Source organism: Mastigoproctus giganteus, chromosome 5 (genome assembly GCF_048544385.1).
Source record: "Mastigoproctus giganteus isolate SK-2022 chromosome 5, ASM4854438v1, whole genome shotgun sequence".
Lineage (NCBI taxonomy): Eukaryota > Metazoa > Arthropoda > Arachnida > Uropygi > Thelyphonidae > Mastigoproctus > Mastigoproctus giganteus.
Window position 1 is genome coordinate 149,849,732 of NC_143579.1, and position 22,082 is coordinate 149,871,813.

Below are 22,082 nucleotides of genomic sequence, written 5' to 3' on the forward strand. Positions count from 1 at the left end.
TTGCAATGGGGCGATAATTGGATGGGAGGGTTTTGTCACCCTTTTTAGGAACTGGCTGGATATGAGCAAATTTCAAAGCAGAAGGAAAAACACCTTTGGAATAAGAAAGTGAAAAAGGCGGCAAAGAATAGGAGTAAGTTCAGGAGTATAGGTTATGAGAACAAGTGGAGAAATACCATCAGGACCTGGAACTTTCTTAGCATCAAGATTCATCAAAATACTTTTGATGTGTTTTTGACGGAAGACCACGGGTGGCATTGAATGGAGCATGTTGGGAATGGTGGGAGGTGTTTTACCAAGATCATTAATACATGAGCTGGAAGAAAAATGGGATGCTAGCAGGTCAGCTTTATCCCTGGCTGAAGTGACAACAGAACCATCTGGTTTGGACAGAGGTGGGACCAGAGATGGGCAAAAGTTGCGGCCAATAACTTTGTCAAGAGACCAGAATGCTCGGCTACCATTAGGGCAAGAAGCAAGTTTTCTACTCTTAGCCTGTTCAAACTCTAGTTTGGACTGATTAATAACTGCTTTACAATTGTTACGAGCATTAGTGTAGGCAGAAAATGAAACTGAAGAATTAGAAACAAGCCAATTACGATATGCAACATTCTTCTCTTGAACAGCCTTAGCACATTTATTGGAAAACCAAGGTTTAGATAAAGGACGAGATTTGAAAGTGGAGTGTGGGATAAAGGATTCCATTCCTGCAAGAATAATTTCACTGACACGATCTGAGCAAACATTGACATCAGAAGTTTTGAAACAGTAATCCGACCAAGGAAAAGAATAAAAGAAGTCTCGCAGGTCATCCCATTTTGCATTCTTGTAATGCCAAACAACATGAGGTTGGGAATAGCCATGAGATAAAGGTTCCATTGGAGAAGAGACAATCACCAAGTTGTGATCTGAAGTGCCTAAAGGACCTCTCACTTCGACCGTGTACTTAGAAGGGTTGTTTGTGAGAAAAAGATCAAGCGTATTGGTTGTGTGATTAGGATTGTTCGGTATTCTTGTAGGTAAATGAACAATCTGTGCTAGGTCATTAGTAATTGCAAAAGCCTCAGCATCTCGACCAGCTGGGTCGGTGTGACTAGAAAACAGAAGCCAGCTGGAGTTGTGAACATTAAAATTACCAAGGAAAATTACCTCACTGTTAGGAAAGTTGGACTGGAGAAAGTCAAGTTGCGAAGAGAGGAAGTCAGAGCTCCAAGTGATTAGTGGAGTTGGGAGAAAGGTAGAGACAACAGATGAATTTGACACAATGAGGTAGAGAGATTTTAAGCCAGAGAAGATCAAAGAGAGGAGATTCCAAATTGCCAAGTCTCTGACAGGGAATATCAGAATGGACATATGCACAAGTACCACCTTTGAGGCGAAAGGAATCATACAGCGAATAATTTGGGCACCTGAAATGAACAGTAGTTGAATCAACCGATAACTGAGATTCTGTCAGAAAAAGTACATGGGGTTTGGCAGACTGCAAGTGGAGATGGACATCATTGAGATTAGAATTGAGACCACATATATTTGTGAAATGAATTAGGAAGTGCTTGTTTCTTATCCATTTAATGTCGACTTAGATATGAAACAAATTGAAGAAAAAAATCTCTGAAATTTTTCACATGCAGAAAATATTACTTCAAAATGAAATTATTACATTGCAAAATGATATCTTGCTTTTAGCCAGATCATCAGAAAAAGACTTTTGGAAATATGTTTGCCGAGAAAAGTACCCAAATGTAAAAAAATGCAGTGAACTTTTAAATTGCTGTTTTGTTCCACATATCTCTGTGAATAGGCCTTTTCATGTTTGAAACAAACACAGATGAAGAATCGCTCTATGCTTACGGACAGAAGATTCTTTATGGTTGGCCCTCACAGTATATCCCCGATTTTGAAAGCTTGGCAGATGACAAGACACAAACTTCACATAAATTAAAAATTTAAATACGTATGAATTTAAAATTAGAATTCTGAATTGTATTTAATTTTAAAATTTATAAACATTTTTCAATATGTGTTGATTAACTTTTTTAGCCATGTGCAATGAAATTCTTGAGATGGTAGATCTCGGCACATTTTGAAGAAAAAGTAGATCGCATCACAAATTAAGTTGGCCATCCCTGATATAAAGGAATTTTGCTAGCCAAAACAAGTAGGTGCTTTTCCACCCTGTATAAGGCAAAGGTCAGTCCCCACCTAGAGTAGAGTGTACGGGTCTGGGGGCCATCATTATCAGAAGGATGTAAAGTTGCTAGAATGAGTACAAAGAAGGGCAACAAGATTAGTGACAGGAACGAAGGGGTGCTCTTACCAAGAAAGATTTAAGTTCTGCAATTTGCAGCATCTGGAGACTAGGCACCTGTGAGTTGATCTGTTTGAGGTGGTATAAGGCCTTGAATGGTTTGAGCAGGCTCAATGCTGATGGGATTCTTCCTTTTGCTCAGATTACGAATTTGAGGTGGCATAGATTCAAATTGAGGAAAGACAGTTGCAGAATACATGTGTGGAAGTTTGCTTTTAGCCAACTGGTAGTTGATTGTTGAAACAGACTTCCATCTATTGTTGTGGAAGTTGATAGCTTAAATAGACAAACATTTGGAGTGACCGAAGGGTGAAATGGGAAGGTTTTGGTTTTTTTTTTTTTTTAATTTTTTGCCTGATGCTGTATAAGTTTGCTTTCTTGCACATATGCCTCAACTAATGCTAATTCTAACTTTATCTATTTGAAACTTGAATTTCTTGAGTCGAACTTCCCTTAGAGTGAGGTAATTTTTCTTGGTGATTTTAATGTTCACCACTCAAGCTGGCTTCCATTTTCTAGTCACATTGATCCATCTGGTCAAGATGCTGAGGCTTTTGCAATTAACTAATGACCGTACACAGTGTTCATTTACCTGCCAAAATACCAGACAATTCTAATCATGCAGCCTCCTAAAAAACAACCCGAGTGGTCCTATAGGCACCACAGATCACAACAATAAACTAAACAATTCACTAAACATAACAGGTTTGTGCATTAGCATCATGTTTGTGTATAATGAATTACAAAAATGGCATTGTTTTTATCATATCTCATATTGTAAATAACTTCACAACAAGTTGCCTGATATTGCGCTACCCCAAATAAGTAATGCTTCACCAGTGGAGAAGACTATATCAGTGTCCACTGAGAATAAGTAACAGTAGTCTTCTCCACTGGTGAAGCATTACTTATTCAAGGTAGTGCAATATCAGGCAACTTGTAAAGGTATTCACAATATGAGTTATGAAAAAAATGATGCTAATGCACTAACCTGTTATGTTTAGTTAATTTCCTGTGAGTTGAGGCTATAGCCATAAATCTTTTCAGTCTATACTGTTGTACACCATCTGGCGTCTCTCATATTGTGAAGTTATATGTAGTATCTGGGTTGTCACTATTGCAACACCGACCGATGAGAGGCCAAACAGCCTGGTGTTTCCTGGAGTTACCGAGGAAAGGTAACAGTCTTCCCTACTGGGGAGGCATTGCCTATTCGAGGGATTTGAGTGAGAAAGTTGAGTGAGTGTAACTGCCCCTTTCCTTTTTCAACGGCTTTTCTTCTTCCTTTCCTACTACCTCTTTTCTATTCTAATAGGGACAGAGATGTGGATAATAGAGTTTGTCCCGCACATTTTTTTGAAACCACCTTGAAACGGCTGTCTTGGTGGTGGAATCTACTGAGAATAAGCAACAATAGTGTTCTCCACTGTTGAAGTGTTACTTATTCCAGGTAGTGTAATGTCAGGCAAATCATTGTGAACGTATTCACAATATGAGATATGATAAAAGTGATGCCATTTTGCTGTTTTCGGTAATTCATTACGTACAAACATGATGCTAATGCACTAACCTCTTACATTTAGAAAACTAAATTCTCAATGACCTATCAACAAGCCCATTATTGATATGAAGATATGTAATTTGTCACAGTTCCTGTTTTGCTATTTTTCATTTATTATCATAAATGAATAAATAGCAAAATGATAAAAGATGAGCACAAATTTTGGTGAAACTAAAAATTTTCAAAAATATAAGGTTCACCTTTATATATTCATATACACTCAAAGATATGAGCTATAAAATACCTGGTATACCTACAGTGTAATGGTTGCCATAAATCATATATGGGGCAGAGAAAAAAATTGCATGCATAATGCATTCATACCTAGCATCCTGTATTTTAAGTATACAGGTTTATTACGAAACACAGAGGTGTTTCAAAATACAACAGTAAACTTAACTTTTATTTAAAAAAAAAAAAACAGCCTTTGCAAAGAAGCCGTTACGTTAGAATAACAGATGGCATAAACCATAGCATGGGTATACTTATAGATGGAATATACATGTTTTTAAGAGCAGAGTAATGATTCAAATTAAAAACAAAGTGAACAATGATGTCCTCACCCCAACAACAGAGTAATTTAATTCATTTAATTAAATGAATTAAATTACTTAATTTGTTTTCCAAACTTTATCGAAATTTGTAAACTCTTTGACAATTAAGCTTTATTTTACTGTATTTTCTTTGTTAATTAATTTCCTTTTAATTTCTTATTAATGCCTGTTAATTTCTTTGCAAGATAGCATCTGTCTTTCAGTTTTGCTATACCTGAATACAGTAATATCCTTTACCTAATACATCATTATTTTATATATTTATGTATAGCACATAGTGGTCCTATCAATTCTATGGTGTCTACTGATAAGTTTGTGATTAGGTAAGGATTCTTTTATATTTTCCAATATTAATATAAGAAATCATAAAAATTGGTGATATTTTATGTATAGATTGTGAAGGAGAACACGAGTGAGCAGTTTCTGAAAAGTGAAAATGATTTAAACCAGATAATTCTAATATGTAATTTCCAAAGATGAAATTAACCCAGCATTATTTACATGAAATTTTTTATGCAGCTCTTTGAGAGATGGTAAAATCCATTCTATCATGATATTCATTCTGAATGTTTATCATTATTTATATATTTATAAATTTAATGCTCATAGTCACTTTCTTAAAAATAACTTTAAAAAAAAAAAAGAGTGCATACATAGAAATCTTTCTTACCATTTAGAAAGAAAATTGAACTTTGCTAGATAAAATTTTTGTACTTCATTGCCAGAACAAAGGAGGTTAGGCAGGTGAAGGCAGATTACGAGAAATCCTTGGCAAAAGATGCTAAGAAAAACAGCAAGGATTTCTTTACTTATATAAACTCCAAAAGGAAGGGGATGAATCTGATTGGTCCACTTGACATCGATGGTTCGACTGTTGATGCTCCTGCTCAGATAGCAAACAAACTGAATGAGTATTTTGCATCTACATTGACACATGAGGAATTATTAAGGTTTGAAAATGGCAGAAGGTTATCAAATTGTAGCAGGATACTTAATGATTTTGTAATAACTGAGAGCAAAGTGGAGGAGAAATTGTTGAAGTTAAACATAAGAAAAGCACCTAGGGTGGATGGGATCTATCCAGTTATATTAAAAAAGGTGGCAAAGCAACTAAGCAAACCCTTAGCCATAATTATGAGAGCATTCTTGGACTCAGAGGAGGTTCCCACGGACTGGAGATGTGCAAATGTATCCCCAATTCACAAAGGGGGATCGAAGGGTGACACGAGTAATTACAGACCAGTTAGTTTAACTTCTGTTCCAGGTAAAATAATGGAGTCACTGGTTAAAGATGCATTGCAAGATCATCTAGACAAGATTGCAGCAATAATTCAGACACAGCATGGGTTTGTTAAGGGAAAGTCTTGTCTGACAAATCTCATTGGTTATTATGATGTGGTTACAAAGGAACTGGATGCAAAAAATAATTTTGATATCATATATTTGGATTTCAGGAAAGCTTTTGACACTGTTGCGCATGGAAGACTATTATACAAATTGAAGCAGAATGGTATTAAGAGTAAGTTGCTACAATGGATAAAAGGATGGTTAAGTGGGAGAAGACAGAGGGTGGTAATCAATGGTGCTGCTCTTCATGGACCAATGTTATTAGTGGATTCCCACAGGGTTCGGTGTTGGGTCCACTGTTGTTTTGTATATTTTTCAATGATATTAATGAAGGTATATCAGGCTTAATGTCAAAGTTTGCAGATGATACAAAGGTTGGCAGGGTTGTTAATGACAGTAATGGCAGTGTGCCACTGCAACAGGATCTAGATAATTTAGGCAGATGGGCTAAGAAGTGGCACCTGAAGTTTAACCTTGACAAATGCAAAGTACTGCATATGGGTAGAAGTAACCCCAGAGAAACATACCAACTGTGTGGTACTACACTTAAGGTGGTAGAAAATGAAAAAGACCTGGGAGTAATTGTGCAGTCAGATGTGAAGTTTTCTGAGCAATGCAGACAGGCTGCCAGGGCAGGTCATGGGGTTTTGTCAATGATATATAGGAATTTTGTTAGCAGGGAAAAGGAGGTGATTGTCCCTCTGTATAAGGCAATGGTCAGGCCATGCCTTGAGTACTGCGTACAGGTCTGGAGGCCCCATTTTAGGAAGGATGTAGATTTGCTTGACCGTGTACAGAGAAGGGCAACAAGATTGGTGAGGGGAATGAAGAGATCCTCTTACCAAGAGAGACTTTAGTTCTGCAAATTGCAGTGGCTGGAGACTAGGCACCTGCGCGGTGATCTGATTGAGGTGTATAAGGCCTTGAATGGGTTGAGCACGCTGAATTCTGATGGGATCCTTCCACTTGTTCAGATGTAGAATATATGTGCAGAAATTTGCCTTTAGCCAGCGGGTGGTTAATTGCTGGAACAAACTTCCATCTGTCGTGGAAGTTGATAGGTTGAATAAATTTAAGGAGGAACTGGACAGGCATTTCGAGGGAATGGTGTAATTTTTTTTTTTTTTTTTTTTTGCTGATGCTGCATAAGCTCGTACACTTGCTTTCTTGCATCACATGCCACTACTACTACTTCAAGAAGTTGAAACTATCATGGTAAAACAAAAAGTTTTTTTGGGTGGAGGTGGGGCTTTTTTGTTTGGCTTTTTGTGTAAACCTATTTTCCTGAATTAAATATGTGATGTTAAAATTAATAATATATAATTGGGATAATTTATTCCCTTTTTCATCTAAAATTGTGGAAGTTAGATGTAAAATGGAATAAATCACCCAACCATTTTACATCTAACATTGTCAAAGTGCAAAGATATAATAAAGTAAGAATATGAACCATATGTTTGTTCGCACTGCTTGTAAAAACTTGAATAGCATTGTACCTTTTTTTTCGTGACTTAAATAATCAAGTAAACATAAGAATCCTTTTATAATTATTATTAATAAAATAGAGCATCAGATATTTTATTTTATCCCCCTTCAGCAAAATTTCCATACATATATGCATTTATAAGGAAAATACTGAAATGAATAGATATTTAACAAATATACATATCACCTTTGTAACAAAGTGAATGCACAATATGATATGCATGAAATTTTTAAGTAGTAGACATGGTGGTTGTGTTGATAAAAAAAAAAAAAAAAAAAAAAAAAAGACAAAATAAATAGTGGTAAAAACTACAAATTCATTCCCACCCCCTCCCTCCCTCCCAGCAAGATACGCATGATCCCAACCTTAGTTTATAAACCATACCGAACCAGCTATCAAGTCCTCTGAATTTTTGGCATATCCACAGTGGCAAACCTGATGTTGCTCTATTCTCACTATTGGGAAATTATCGCTGCTAGCAGGATGAGCAATTTACTGTACCCTTGTCCTGCTAGCAGGAAATTATCGCTGCTAGCAGGACAAGGGTACAGTAAAACTACTCTTTTTCTTTCTCGTAAGAGAAAGAAAAGAGTAGTTTTACTGTACCCCTTTGCAATTGGATATTGTCATCATGTGAATGTGAGTTGGAGTTGTTGTTACGCATCCATGACTTCTGGTTTTTTGTGGAAATTTTTTTTTTATGAACAGTATTCCAGTGAAGAACTAAAATAAACTGCTGTTTAGCTTTTCTCACCCATTTTCTTACCATTGCCAAAAAAAGAAGAATGATTACCATTCTTTTAAAAAATGTAATCAAATAATGAAGTACCCAAAAGGTTGTGGAACATATTAGGCACCATATAGCCGTGACATATCAATATATTGTGCCTCTAATAGTATATATTCTTGAGGAGTTGTGTTTCCTGTAAAACCTGTTTTCTGGAGGTAGCTATGCAATTTTGTCTAACACTGACTAACACAGCCATGTTGTGAAATCAGTAAAAATTTCTCCTATCAAGACATTTCCAACCCAGATCCTTCCAAGACTCAGAAGAATTGAAGCTATGCCAGTATATGTCTTCTTTTTTTTTTTTCTCTTAACATCATGCCAATCGTGACATAGTAGTAGAGGTGTGTGAACTTATGTAGCATCAGCCAAAAAAAAAAAAAAAAAAAAAATTTCACACATTCATTCCCTCTAAAAGTTTGTCCAGTTTCTCCTTGAATTTATTTAAGCTATCAACTTCCACCACAACTACACTTTGGAACAGATGGAAGTTTGTCCCAGCAATCAACTACCTGCTGGCTAAAGGCAGCTTTCCGCACACTGATTCGACAACTGTCTTTCCTCAATTTGAATTTATGCCCCCCTCGAGTTTGTAATCTGAGAAAGTGGAAGAATCCCATCAGAATTCAGCATGCTCAACCCATTCAGGCCTTATACGCCTCAATCAGATCACCTTGCAGACGCCTAGTCTCCAGCCACTGCAATTTTCAAAACTTGAGCATTTCTTAGTAAGAGGACCCCTTTGTTCCCCTCACCAATCTTGTTGCCCTTCTATTTACACGCTGAAGCAACTCTACATCCTTCTTAAATGAGGCCTCCAGACCTGTACGCAGCACTCAAGCTGTGGCTGGACCATTTCTGGCCACGCCTGTAATCCCTATACAAAGGGATAATCACCTACTTTTCCCTACTATCAAAATTCCTGTATATTATTGACAATACCCCATGACCTGCTCTGACAGCCTGTCTGCATTGCTCAGGAAACTTCACATCTGAAAGCACAATTACTCCGAAATCTTTTTCATTTTCTACCACCCGAAGTGTAGTACCACACAGTTGGTACATATTTCTGGGGTTACTTCCAGTCATGTGCAGTACTTTGCATTTGTCAATGTTAAACTTCAGTTGTCACTTCTCAGCCCATCTGCCAAATTTTTCTAGATCCTGTTGCAGTAGCACACTACTATTACTGTCATTAACAACCCTGCCAACCTTTATATCATCTGCATACTTGGATATTAAGTCTGATATATGATCATCAACATCATTGATAAATATACAAAACAACAGCATGCCCAACACTGAACCCTGAAAGACTCCACTAATAACGTTAGTCCACGAAGAGAAGCGTCCATTGATTACCACTCTGTCGTCTCCCACTCAACCACCCTTTTATCCATTGTAGCAACTTGCCCTTAATACCATAAAAAAAAAAGTAAAATGCAGCCATTATCAACCCACTGCAGGATGGAAGCCTCCTCAACAATTCATGCTGAGGGAAATGGACCATAATCTGCCACGCTGGTCCAGTGTGGGTTGGCAGATTGACCATATTCAGCAGTCAGGGGCTTGAACCCCGGTCTACTCAAAGAGCGTGTGCTACTGCACTCCCGCTCCTGCCCACTCGGCTACAGAGGCCGTCTGCTCCAATTTCTACAGTAGTCTTCCATGTGCAACAGTATCAAAAGCTTTCCTGAAATCCAAGTATATGATATCAAAATTATTTTTTGCATCCAGTTCCTTTGTAACCACATCATAGCATCTAGTCAAATTTACTAGACAAAACTTTTTTCCTTACTTTTCTCTCTGAATGTCTCTGAATTATTACTGCAGTCCTGTCTAGATGATCCTGTAGTGCTTCAAGTTTCTGTCGTTCACTTCTCTAAAGAATTCCTCATGTGTGAATGTAGATGCAAAATACTCATTTAGTTTGTCAGCTATCTGAGCAGGATCATCAACAGTCGAACCATCGATATCAAGTGGGCCAATCTGATTCATTCTAGAATTTATATAATTCCTTCTAGAGTTTATATAATTAAAGAAGTCCCTGTTGTTTTCCTTACCATCCTTTGCCAAAGATTTCTTGTAATCTGCCTTTGCTTGCCTAATCTTCTTTGCAACTTGATTCCAGACTAGCTTATATCTACCATTGGTTTCTTTGTCACCTGATAATTTATATGCATACCATTCATTTTAAACCATTTAGGCCTAAACCTTGAACAGTATTTCTTAATTGGTATGAAAAGTCTTATAGTTTCCATTATTAATTCTCTGAATGCTTCCCATTTAGGATTTACTGTTGTTAACATCATCAGTTGGTCCCACTGTACAGAATTTAAAAACTGTCTGCGTCCACTGTAGTCACCTTTATGAAAGAGTTTGGGGTTCAAGCAGCACTGGTGGTTCTCCATAAATGTACCATATGTGCATGTGTGTATAATTTATGTTATGTTGTTAGTATTATTATTTAGCCATATAGTGCAAGGAAGCCTGAGGCTTATGCTGCACCAGCCAAAAAAAATTCCCGAGTTACCCTGAGAGAGAGAGAGAGAAAAAGGAATCTTCAAGAAAGCGAAGAATGATGATATCCAGCTCAGGACCCTGGGTGTACTAAACCCATACTCACCAGATGTGAGCCCCTGGGGTGGAATTTAGTTCTGTTATTCTTCTTTTGGCCTCTTATTCGACGGTCTATGGATAACTACCAAACCCTAATTATTATCCATGACAGGGGACTGTGCCAGGGAGTTCAAGATACACTTGGGGTCCAACCCATAAGGAAATGTTAAGAATTCTTGGTGCAGAATGAGGTGGTGGATGAACGACAGAAGCTTGTTCGTCCCTGGCTTAAAAAAAAAAAAAAGTCATAAGAAGAAGAGGTCCCCATGAGATCACCATAAGGAGATTGTTCTGTGGCAGAAAAATCTCACACTGGAGGGGTCCATTTTCATTGTAGATGACAAGACTATCCTTAGGGCTGGTAGCACTAGTTGAGCAGTGCTTCTGTAGTAAAATATCCTATTTCTGTTTGTTGTTCTTCATCGCTCAAAAGCTTAAGAATAGTCTGGTATGCTTAAGAATAGTCTGGTCTGTAGTTCTCTTAGATTAGGCAGTTATACATGATAACCCTCTCTGCAGTGATAGAGAGGGTTATTGGCAACACCTAAGCTGGTTAGTTTGATTTAAAGGACCATGTTCTGTCAAAAGAAAGGTCACATATAATCTTGGGAAGAACTGTGGGAGGGAGAGGTTTAGGACTTCTGATAGAAACTGTAGGAAGAAACTTCTTTGTGAAAATCCGTTTTATGGATTCGTCCCACAAGATCTGCCATTGATTGTGGGCATCATGATCCTTTTCAATTACATTCTCTTTGGTTATTGACAAGATCAAGTACAATTCCTGTAACATCTTAGGGTAAACCCATATCAAATAACCTCCAGATAGAGAGTAGGGAAGCCTGATAAAACTTGGAGTGCAGGAGTGTTAAGTGTACAGCATACCTTGTCATTTTAATTAATATTGACCAAATGCTGTCCCCAGAACTGACAATTGGTAGAAAGATGGCTCTGCAGATCATAATTAAGGCCCTACACTCTTTCCAGCAGATTAAGGTGAGGAAATCTATTTCTTGACAGGCCAAGTAGATGAAAGGATGAAAGGTCAATTCCATATCCAGAATGATGTTTTTTGCATCCAGCATTAACAGAAACACTGACAGCAAATTAATTTGAAAAAAAATTAGACAGCTTTCTAGTAAGTTTTCAACCACACCTTCACCAGTCCTCTCCTAGAATGGGCAAGAGCTCTCTAATCCTTTGGATATAGTTAATGCATTGGGCAATACATTTGCTAAAATCTCAGCAGCATCAGCTTATACTACATCTTTTCAGCGAATTAAAAACACACAGAACGGCATTCTATTAAGTTTAAAACTGCACATCTTCTGCCATATAACAAACCTCTGCAATATTCTGAACTCTTGCATGCTATTAGAACAGCCCATAATGGTGTTGCCGGATCAGATGGAATCTATTATTTATTACATCTATTACTACAACAGCTGTTATTCCATTTAGATGTTGTAGCATAACATAATAGATTCCTCCTGGTCTGGCCCCGAGTGCCAAGCGAGTGATCTAGCGATTTACAAAGTGAATTTGAAAGAGTTTTTTTCTAAAGAGAATTTGTTAAAGAGATTTCCAAAAGTTATTTATTTTCCAGAAAATAAATAACTTTCAAAGTTATTTATTTTCTGGCTCTTTGTAAATAAAGAAGGAAGCCTACAAGAAAGGAAAGACACCTTTCTTTTGTGTATATAACTACTTTTCTAACACACTAACCACTAACCTTTTATCGCTTGGTCACTGGTGGCACCGCTCCTGCCTCCACGTGACAGGGCCGGTAACCTGGGGGATAAATCAGCCCTCAGGGCTAAAAGGAGCAGTAATGGAAACCAATGAATTTCCACGTCTAGAGCCCAAGAGTGCTCAATATGAAAATCATGAAACCGACCATGACTTCTCTACCTTGAAGAGAATGAAAAAGATGCAGGCAGACAGGAATCACCAGCCTTCCTGATTATCCATTCTCTGTCGGCACAGCCTGTTAGCAAGCTCTCCCCTTTCATAATCCAACGATGTCTGGAACATGCAGCAGCATCACCAAAAATGGTGAAACGTCTCCAATCCGGGGACTTGCTAATAGAGACTTCTCTCCCAAGGCACTCTGAACAACTATTGAAACTCACCACTTTAAGCGGAATTCTAATACAAGTCACTCCACATAACACCCTGAATTCGTCCAAGGGAGTGATTACTGAGTGGGATCTACTAAACGTGTTTCTGAAGAAGAAATAGTACAGGAACTAAAGACACAAAATGTAACTCAAGCAAAAAGAATCATGATACGAAAAGATGGTACTTTAGTCCCAACACGTAACATAATTCTAACTTTCAATACACCGAATCTACCAGCATCAGTCAAAGCAGGTTACTTAAATTGCCGTGTTCGACCCTTTATCCCAAATCCCCTAAGATGCTACAAATGCCAGAAATTTGGTCACTTCCAGACAGCATGCCGTTGCGTTTCAACATGTCCGAATTGTGGCTCCACAACTCATACCCAGTCAGAATGCAAAGCACAAATTCCGCAGTGTCCTAATTGCAGGGGAAGCCATCCAGCATACTCTAAAGAATGTGATCTCTGGAAGATAGGCAAAAAAATACAAAAATATAAGACTGAAAATAGTCTCCTATCAAGAAGCTAGGAAACAAATTAAATTAATCATGCTAAATAGCTCTTATGCCTCGGTTATCCACTCTCACCAATCAGTAGCATGTCAGATGTAAGTGTCACTCTCTCCAGATAAATCGATCGCAGACTGGGCTCGATCAGTTCTAACGACCCAGCCTACATCAAAGCCAAACATAGTAGATCGAAGTATGAATACACCTCTTACAGTTCCAACCCAAATCATAAACCAAGGTAAAGTAACAGAAAAACTGCAAAAATCAGATCCTGTCAAGGTTAATCAACCACCCTCAACAAGGATGGATACTGATGATACGATTACCCAAGACCACCTTGAATTACATGCAGATGGTGAGATGGAAGATAACAATAATTCAACACGTCCCAACTTCCCCAGAAAAGAAAAACCTAAGCCAGATCATCATAAACAACCCACTTATAAAAAGCAGTCAGATTCATCTCCCTCTTACAAATCCAAATAATGGAACTGTAGAGGCCTTCGCAGTAACATCGATGATATCCATGAATTAATTCACCACTACAGACCTCTTGCAATGTGCTTGCAGGAAACGAATTTGACATCTCAGATCTCAATCAAAATCAAAAATTATACTATGTTCAGGCAAGACAGAGCTGGCACTAACAGTTCTCACGGATGAGTAGCAATACTCTTGGATTCAAGCATCCCCTCCAGACGCATCCATTTACAAACCTCCTTAGAAGCTGTTGCCACTCGCATTGTAAATGGTATTACACTGACACTGGTTTCAATCTATCTTCCACCAAATCATCAATATACCATTCAAGAAACCGAAGATCTTGTCTTGCAGTTACCATCTCCATTTTGTATACAGTAATACCCCAACTTACGCGAACTCTGAGTTACGCGGTTCTTGATTTTTTCGTTTGGCAACACTGCCGCCCACTATCTTCAAGGTCGTTTTTCATATGTTATCGATATACTGTGCGACGGCGGAGAGTGAGAGTGAAAGATGAACAAAATTCAACTTTGCTGCACATGAGCTGCACACATATACAAGAATTTGTATTCCAACTGTCATTTATGTGTGCGTTCGAATTCGTGCTCAACTTTTTCGGAAATTACATCGTTTTCACGAGAGAAATGGATCGCGTCGGTCGAGCCGTATACAGTCAGTCCTCGTATAACACATGTTTACACTACACGAATTCGATCATACACTATTTATAAATACGATAACGATATCTTATAAGATAACACGAACCGAATTGGCTTATGCACGATTCGCCTTTGTGTTTACAAGAAATGGCAGTGGAACGCAGAAACACCCCAACTGAACGCAACACGATAGGAATGAAGAGAAGATTCTGAAAATGTATTTATGGTTTTTTATATCAGTGAAGGGGAAACACATTTCACCATAATAACGTAAAAACCAACACAATTCCAGCTATCGGTATGCAATTAGATCGAGTTTACCAGTTTATAACAGATTCCACTAGTAGAAACGCAACTGGATTTTTATTGTTTTATGGTAGTAATTCCTAGAAATGTGAGGTGTTAATAGTGTATCTCTGCCTTTATGGTGTTGTTTAGTCAGTTGCTATATGTGCGCAGCTTTGTTTATGCGTATCAAGCGTGCCTCCTCGTTTTGTAATTGTGCTTTATTCCCTAAAAATGAGTAAAATACTTAAAAGGTGTGAAAAGGAACGTACTGGTGGAGACACTGCAGATTCAGAGAGAAAAAGAAAAGCAATTATTGATAAACAGAGGCGGACTGGGTCAAAAATTCTTACCCGGGAAAATTTATAGTGGCCTCATACTATGGTTTATGGCCAAAATCACACCGGCCCACCGGGGTTTCCCTGGTAAGGCTTATGGCCAGTCCGCCTCTGTCGATAGCGAAAAAATATGAAATTGTGAAACACTTTGAGCGAAATGAAAGACCATGTGATATTGCACGAGCTACAAGCCTAAATGAGGCAACGGCAAAAAGCACATGACAATTGCAAACTTGACAGAAGGTCTCAGCTCATTTGAAAAGGGCTTAAAAATTTTAGAAAACAGACTCCAACGAAGAACGCGTTATAGCTACAAAGCAAGGAATAAAAAAATTATTAGCTTGCTACGAAGAAATTCTGCGTGAAAAAAAGGCGCTGTGTCGTCAGACACATTTGTTAGATTTTATGAAGCCATCGACATCGAAATAACTTTTAAGTGAGTCATTTATTTTTTTTTAATACATATTTTGTATTAATATGTATAAAGAACTGCAATTTTATTAATATATATTTCTTCTAAACTAGTGTTTCTGTTAGTCCTTCGTCCCAATTAAACAAAATTTATATGTATTTATATGCAAAGTTGTACCCCGACTTACGCGAATTCGACTTAAGCGATTTTCGTCGGACCCACCTATCGCGTAACTTCGGGGTATTACTGTACTAGGAGACTTGAATGCCCACCATCCAATATGGGGTTCCCCTATATCAGACAGACGAGGGAAACTTATTGAAATGTTGATAGACAGGCAGAATTTAACTTTACTAAATACTGGCACTCCCACGTATATCCATCTCCCTACAGGTTCTACTTCTACAATAGACCTTACCATTTGTTCCCACAAGTATAGAGTGAGTAACTCTAAGCGATCCTTATAGCAGTGACCACTATCCCATAATCAGCAAAATTCAAACATCCTGTTCCTTCCCAACAGAAAATCCAATTAAATGGAAATTTTCAAGAGCTGATTGGACAAAATACAGAATGCACATATCATTTGACAACTACATCATTCAGTCCTGTTCCATCGACAGTGTTACTGAACACATCACAAATCAAATTCTGACAGCCGCATCCACTACCATTCCTCAATATAAAGTAGGAAATAGACAAAAAACAAATTACTGGTGGAATGAAGACTGCAACCATGTGAAAAAAGAGAAAAAACAAAGCGTGGAACCTTTTCCGCAAACACCCAACCACCTCCAATCTTATTAGTTATAAACGTCTTAGAGCACAAGCTCGTTACATCAGATGTAAAGCGAAAAAAGAAAATTGGATTAAATTCGCCTCGTCAGTAAATAAAAATACCGATATCAGATTAATCTGGAGAAAAATAAAATGTTTAAACAATAAATTCCCTCCTTTATCCACCCCACTACTGAACTGGAATGGACAGGAGCTTACTACTCCTATGGAAATATCAAATGCACTGGGTACCACATTTTCTCAGTTGTCCTCTTCTATCGCCTATGATCAAACATTTCAAAAAAAAAAAAAAACGGTGCCTCCGTAGCCAGGTGGGAAGGAGCAGCAGTGCGTACACGCTTCTTGATTAGACCGGGGTTCGAGCCCATCACCACCAAATATGGAGGATGCGGAAAGGTCAGGGAATGACCACCGCATATTCCCTGAGCAATATGGCCTTAGTTGCTAATGCTCCTAAAAACCAAACAACAACAACGTTTCAAAAACTCAAAACAATTGCAGAGAAATCCAGAATAAATTTCACTGACAATTCCGCTTTACCTTATAATAAAACATTTACCATGCTTGAGCTACAACAATCCTTTAACAACTCAAGAAACAGTGCTGCTGGCCCAGATGAGATATACTATATAATGCTCCGAAATTTGGATCAAAGATCACTCTCCTTACTATTCATATTTTTCAATCGAATTTTTTCTGAACATACCTTCCCAAGTTCCTGGCGTCACTCTTATGTACTAGCAATTGCAAAGCCCGGTAAAGATCATTCTATTCCGCAAAATTACAGACCGATATCCCTTACTAGCTGTCTAAGCAAAACCCTTGAGAAAATGTTACATCGCCGTCTCACTTGGTTCCTGGAGTCCCAAAATTTGATTAACAACAACCAATTTGGATTCCGGAAAAATCGATCTTCATTGGATCTCATGATCAAAACTGAGGCAAACATTAGAAATGCTTTCATCAGGAAGGAACACCTCGTCATGGTCTGTCTTGACGTTGAGAAAGCCTTTGACACTATATGGTGCTTCGGCCTCTTAAAAGACCTGCATTCTCTTGGCCTAAGAGGTAATTTACCGTACTTTATCAAAAATCTTCTTCATCGGAGATCCTTTCAAGTTCATTACCGGGGAACCCTCTCTAAGATCTTTACCCAAGAAGAAGGAATTCCGCAAGGGTTGGTTCTCAGTGCCATTTTATTGGCAATGAGAATGAATCATATAATTGAACTCATTCCGAAAACTGTAGATTCGTACCTTTTCACAGATGATCTCTCAATATCCTGTCATTCTCAAAACATGCATTATATTGAACGCCAGCTACAAATATCAATTAATCGCATTCTGACATGGATGACACAGAATGGTTATAGACTGTCCGCCAGAAATCTGTTGCCATTCACTTCTGTATCAGATGCAATGTGTATCCTGAACCCGAGCGCCACTTGAACAACCATCCTCTTCCCATAGCTAATAGTATTCGTCTACTAGGATTATTTTTCGACAGAAAGTTAAACTTCCAAAAGCACATTGAATATCTCCCGACAAATTTTCAAAAGAAACTGAACATACTCAGTCTTATCAGCGACAACATGGGGAGCAGATTGTTACAGCCTGCTTCACCTATACAGAACCATAATTAGATCACGCCTGGACTATGGGGTGCCTGTTTTTGATTCTGCTAGGGAGAGTGTTTTATCTCGCCTCAACCCAATTCAACGTTCAGCTCTTAGAACAGTTCTAAGTTTCAGTTCTAAGAGCTGAATGTTGAATTGGGTTGAATTGCATTCAGAACATCAGGATCTGAAAATTTGGCCCTCCAGTGTCCGTACATCGACAAGTAGTCCTTTCAAGGGCAAGAATAGGTCACACCCATCCGACCCACCTACATTTGCTCACTGGAGATGATACACCACAGCTGTTGTTGTTATGGAGGTTTAATGGCACATAAGCTGCTATGGCTATAATGTGCCTATTCATTTTATTACATAAAGAGATGAGAAATTTCCATTTAATCAGTTCTGATTTCAGCATTTTTTCTGACTTTATGGAAATTTCTCATCTCTTCATGTAATAAAATGAATAGGCACATTATAACCATAGCAGCTTATGTGCCATTAAACCTCCATAACAACAACAACAGCAGCTTCCTAAATGGGTATGTGCGAAACCCAGTATTTCATTCATGATTATAGAATATGACCTCTTGGCATTGTCACGTCTCCTACTCAAATAATCATCTCTCTATCCACTTCTTGTTTAACCAGTGCTCCAATTTCCATTCATGAACCATCATTAGTAACAAAGAACTTTTCCCAATTCAAGATGAGATGAGATAGGTGAAGTTACCTTTGTTTTGAGTATATCAAAGGATCTTTACCTCTCTGCTCCCTTTCCTATTACTTAAATAACTGAAATCATCAGTTTATCAAAGTTTGACACAAACTTGTGGTTGTACATTGGACAGAATTCATGGGATACGTGGTTCCTGGGCAACATGCCTGTCACCCCTCTTGCTAGTGGACGAACCCATCGCTTGGCAGTTATATAGGTTCACTGCATCCACATAGACGGTAATTCCATGTCAGTATGGATAAACGTTGAGTTGAGCAACTTTGAAAGAGGGATGCCCGACACATGGGTCATTCTATCTCTTGGGTGATACAGAAATTGCACTATCCCCATTCGACAGTATCAAGAGTATCAGGAATATGCCATTTCTGGAATAACATCTCATCGAGAACAGTGCTGTGGGTGGAGAAGGGTGGTGGATGAATGGTGCCGTCGACATCTGTCTGGCATTGTTTCAGCCAACCGGAGAGTGACAGTGGCACAAATCACTGACGCGATCATTAGCCACAATAGTTTATGGAAACTGCCGACCCACCAAAGTCCCATTGCTAACACCTTGACACAGAACTCCATGCCTCAATTGGGCAAAAGAATGTCGGCACTGACTGGACCTTGGATGATTGGAGACTGGTCTCCTGGTCAAGTGAGTCCCATTTTGAGCGGATGGGAGGGTGTGTATCTGGCAGAAACCACTCGAAGCTCTGCACTCGTCATGTCGAGAAAGAACTGTTCAGGCAGGTGGAGCATCTTTGGGATGACATGGAAAGTTCCATTCAGGCTTTGGATCCTCCAGCCAGGAATGCAACTGAATTATGGACAGCGATGCAGCAAGCATGGATGGAAATACATGTGGAATGCTTTTGTGAACTAGTGGACTCAATGCCTCGCTGTGTGTTTGCCCTTATCCGGGCGAAAGGTAGGTATCCCATGATTTCTGTCCACTCAGCATACTCATAGTTTACATAACAAGGAAGCTTCTAACTTGCTTTACATTGCCTGAAGGTCTGGCAATAATGTAGTTGATATATTTTGTACAATGGAGATATCCCATTTTTATCCATTACATGAGCCAGGTATATGACCTTATCTAAGAATAAGCACATTTTGAATATTTAATTCATAGATTTGCTCTGGCCAGCATAGGCATTACCTGCCTTAGTAGATTCTTGTGCTCCTCTTGATTGTGCGAATATATCAAAATGTTGTCGCAGTAGACACCTACACCCTTACCAAGGAGTTCATGCAAGATGTTCATCAAGGCTCTGTGCAGAATTCCAACAGCTTGAGGTAGCCCTCACTGGTACTAGGTCCACATCATTGAGAAAGCAAAATACTAGCAGTCTTGATGTTTTAACTCAATCTGGTAGTAACTAGACTGAGATAAAACGTAGTTTGGAGAATATCCTCACACCTCAGACATAAAAGTAGGCCTTCTGGCAAGTTACCTTGTTTAACTCCCCTAAGATCTAAGATAAATCTTAGATCACTGGTTTTTTTTTTTTTTTTTCAACTAGAATAGATGTCCAATTAAGAAGTTGAATACCCAGTTATTCCTGAGTTCTAGTATTCCTGGAATATTTTCAGTAGCCTATCCTTATTTATAAGGTGGGAGTCTCTCGTACTCTTGTATTTATTCTTTTAATTAACCAGATTAGCCTCGCATGCTGTCTCCTTTGAGGTCAAGATTCTTTCCATAAAATACTGAGGATAAATACTATATAATATGAGAAAAAATCCTTGACAAAAAGTTTATCTCTAAGTTGGATGGTGCTGTAGCTACCTCTCCAATGATTTATCAAATGAGGAAACAATTCTTACTTCAGTGCTCCTACTCAGTACCATTCACTTACTATAAAGAAGGAAATTATGTTCACATTAGGTTCCTTTTCTGGAAGCATACTAGCTTCTAGCTTTTAACCCCTTCATGAATTATCCTGAGATATCTCGTTTTTAGTTTTAAAAGTTATTTGGAACTCCACAAAATATCTCTGGATACAATAATACCTCCAAATTTACGATTGAAACGTATTTTCTCGGGCATATATCTGGCTAATTTTGCATTAGCCAGATAAATCCTGAGATTTCTCAGAATTTTCTTACGATTAGCAGCAGACCACTGGCTTTCATTTTACTTATATAGATTGATTGTACAGCAATGTCAGAACAGTAGCACGCATTCCTATGTGCCAGTAAGCAAAATAAAATTTGCCATCCTAAATGCTGACTACTGAAAAGCATTAACCAATTAGAAAACAATATCTAAAAATATTTGAGCACCCTCTTCAACTGCCACCCATAAGTGATGCTTACCTCAACTATCCACTTGTGGCGGCCATCTGTCAGAATTTTTTAAATTTATTTATATAATGAGTAGTGAAGAGTGTTTTTCTGTTCCTTTCTTTTAGCTCAAGTGCTAATTTATTAAAAAAAATCTGTATAATTTGCTTACTTTTTTGGCTAGCAATATTTATATTTTTATAAATTAACCCCAAATGGGTTAATTACTCCCATATATTTTCTACTAAAAATTTATAAAAAACAAACTATACAATGAGTATTAGCATGATGCATACTTTTAATCTCTAAAATTAAAAAAAGTCGATCCATTATGGCACATTTTCAGGAAAACAATGTTCCAGGAAGGGGTTTATGCCTTTACCTTCATCCTGCAATTCTTATAATCAGTCTTGCATTCATTCTGACATAGAAAGTCTTTCTTTAAAATAATTAAGACAAGACTTTCTATTGCATTGCTTTGAAGCGAAAAAAACCTTAAACTCTGCCCTTTGTGCTTTTAATTAGCTTGTGAATATATTACAACCCGATACTCACTTTTGTGGGGGAGGTGTTAATTTCACACCATAGAGGATCTAAAGTGCTGTTGTTATCCAGTGATACCTGTGTCAAGGAGTTCTACAGCATTTCTCAAAGTTTGCCAGGTGACAACCAGTATATTCAATGGAAAACTCAAAGTTGCTCTCTTCTCTTGCCAGCTGCCACACATAGGCTTTGGGTTCCAGTCCCAGTTTGCTCTAAATGCCAATTATGTTGGAAGTAAAAAATTAACTTTTTGTCTCATATTATCATAAAATAATATTTATATTTTTGGCCATACTGCATATGAAATTAATTAAAATTACTAAAACTGTTATTGAGACAATAGAAACTGGTATGCATGAGCCATTCATTTTATTTATAGTAGTAATTATGCAAGATAGCAAGCTTATATAGCATCAGCCAAAAAAAAAAAAAACAGTTCACTCATCCATACCCTCCAAGAATTTGTCTAGTTCTCCCTTGAATTTATCCAACCCAGATGGAAGACTGTTCCAACAATCAACCACCTGCTGGTTGAAGGTAAACTCCTGCACATCTACCCTGCAACCATCCTTCCTTCAACTTGAATTTATGCCTCCTTCGTGGAAGAATACAATTAACATTCAGCTTACTCTATCCATTCAAGACT

At 38.0% G+C, this 22,082-nt stretch overlaps 1 protein-coding gene across 1 annotated transcript in view; it reads left to right on the plus strand.

The window, feature by feature from the left end:
• The window catches only part of thoc6 (THO complex subunit 6), a 247,387-nt gene that overhangs the window by 45,466 nt on the left and 179,839 nt on the right, over positions 1-22,082 (plus strand). The window contains exon 4 of the mRNA XM_090374235.1: positions 4,695-4,746. Coding sequence (XP_090230361.1) covers positions 4,695-4,746 — 52 coding nt within the window. The remainder of the gene's footprint in view (positions 1-4,694; positions 4,747-22,082) is intronic.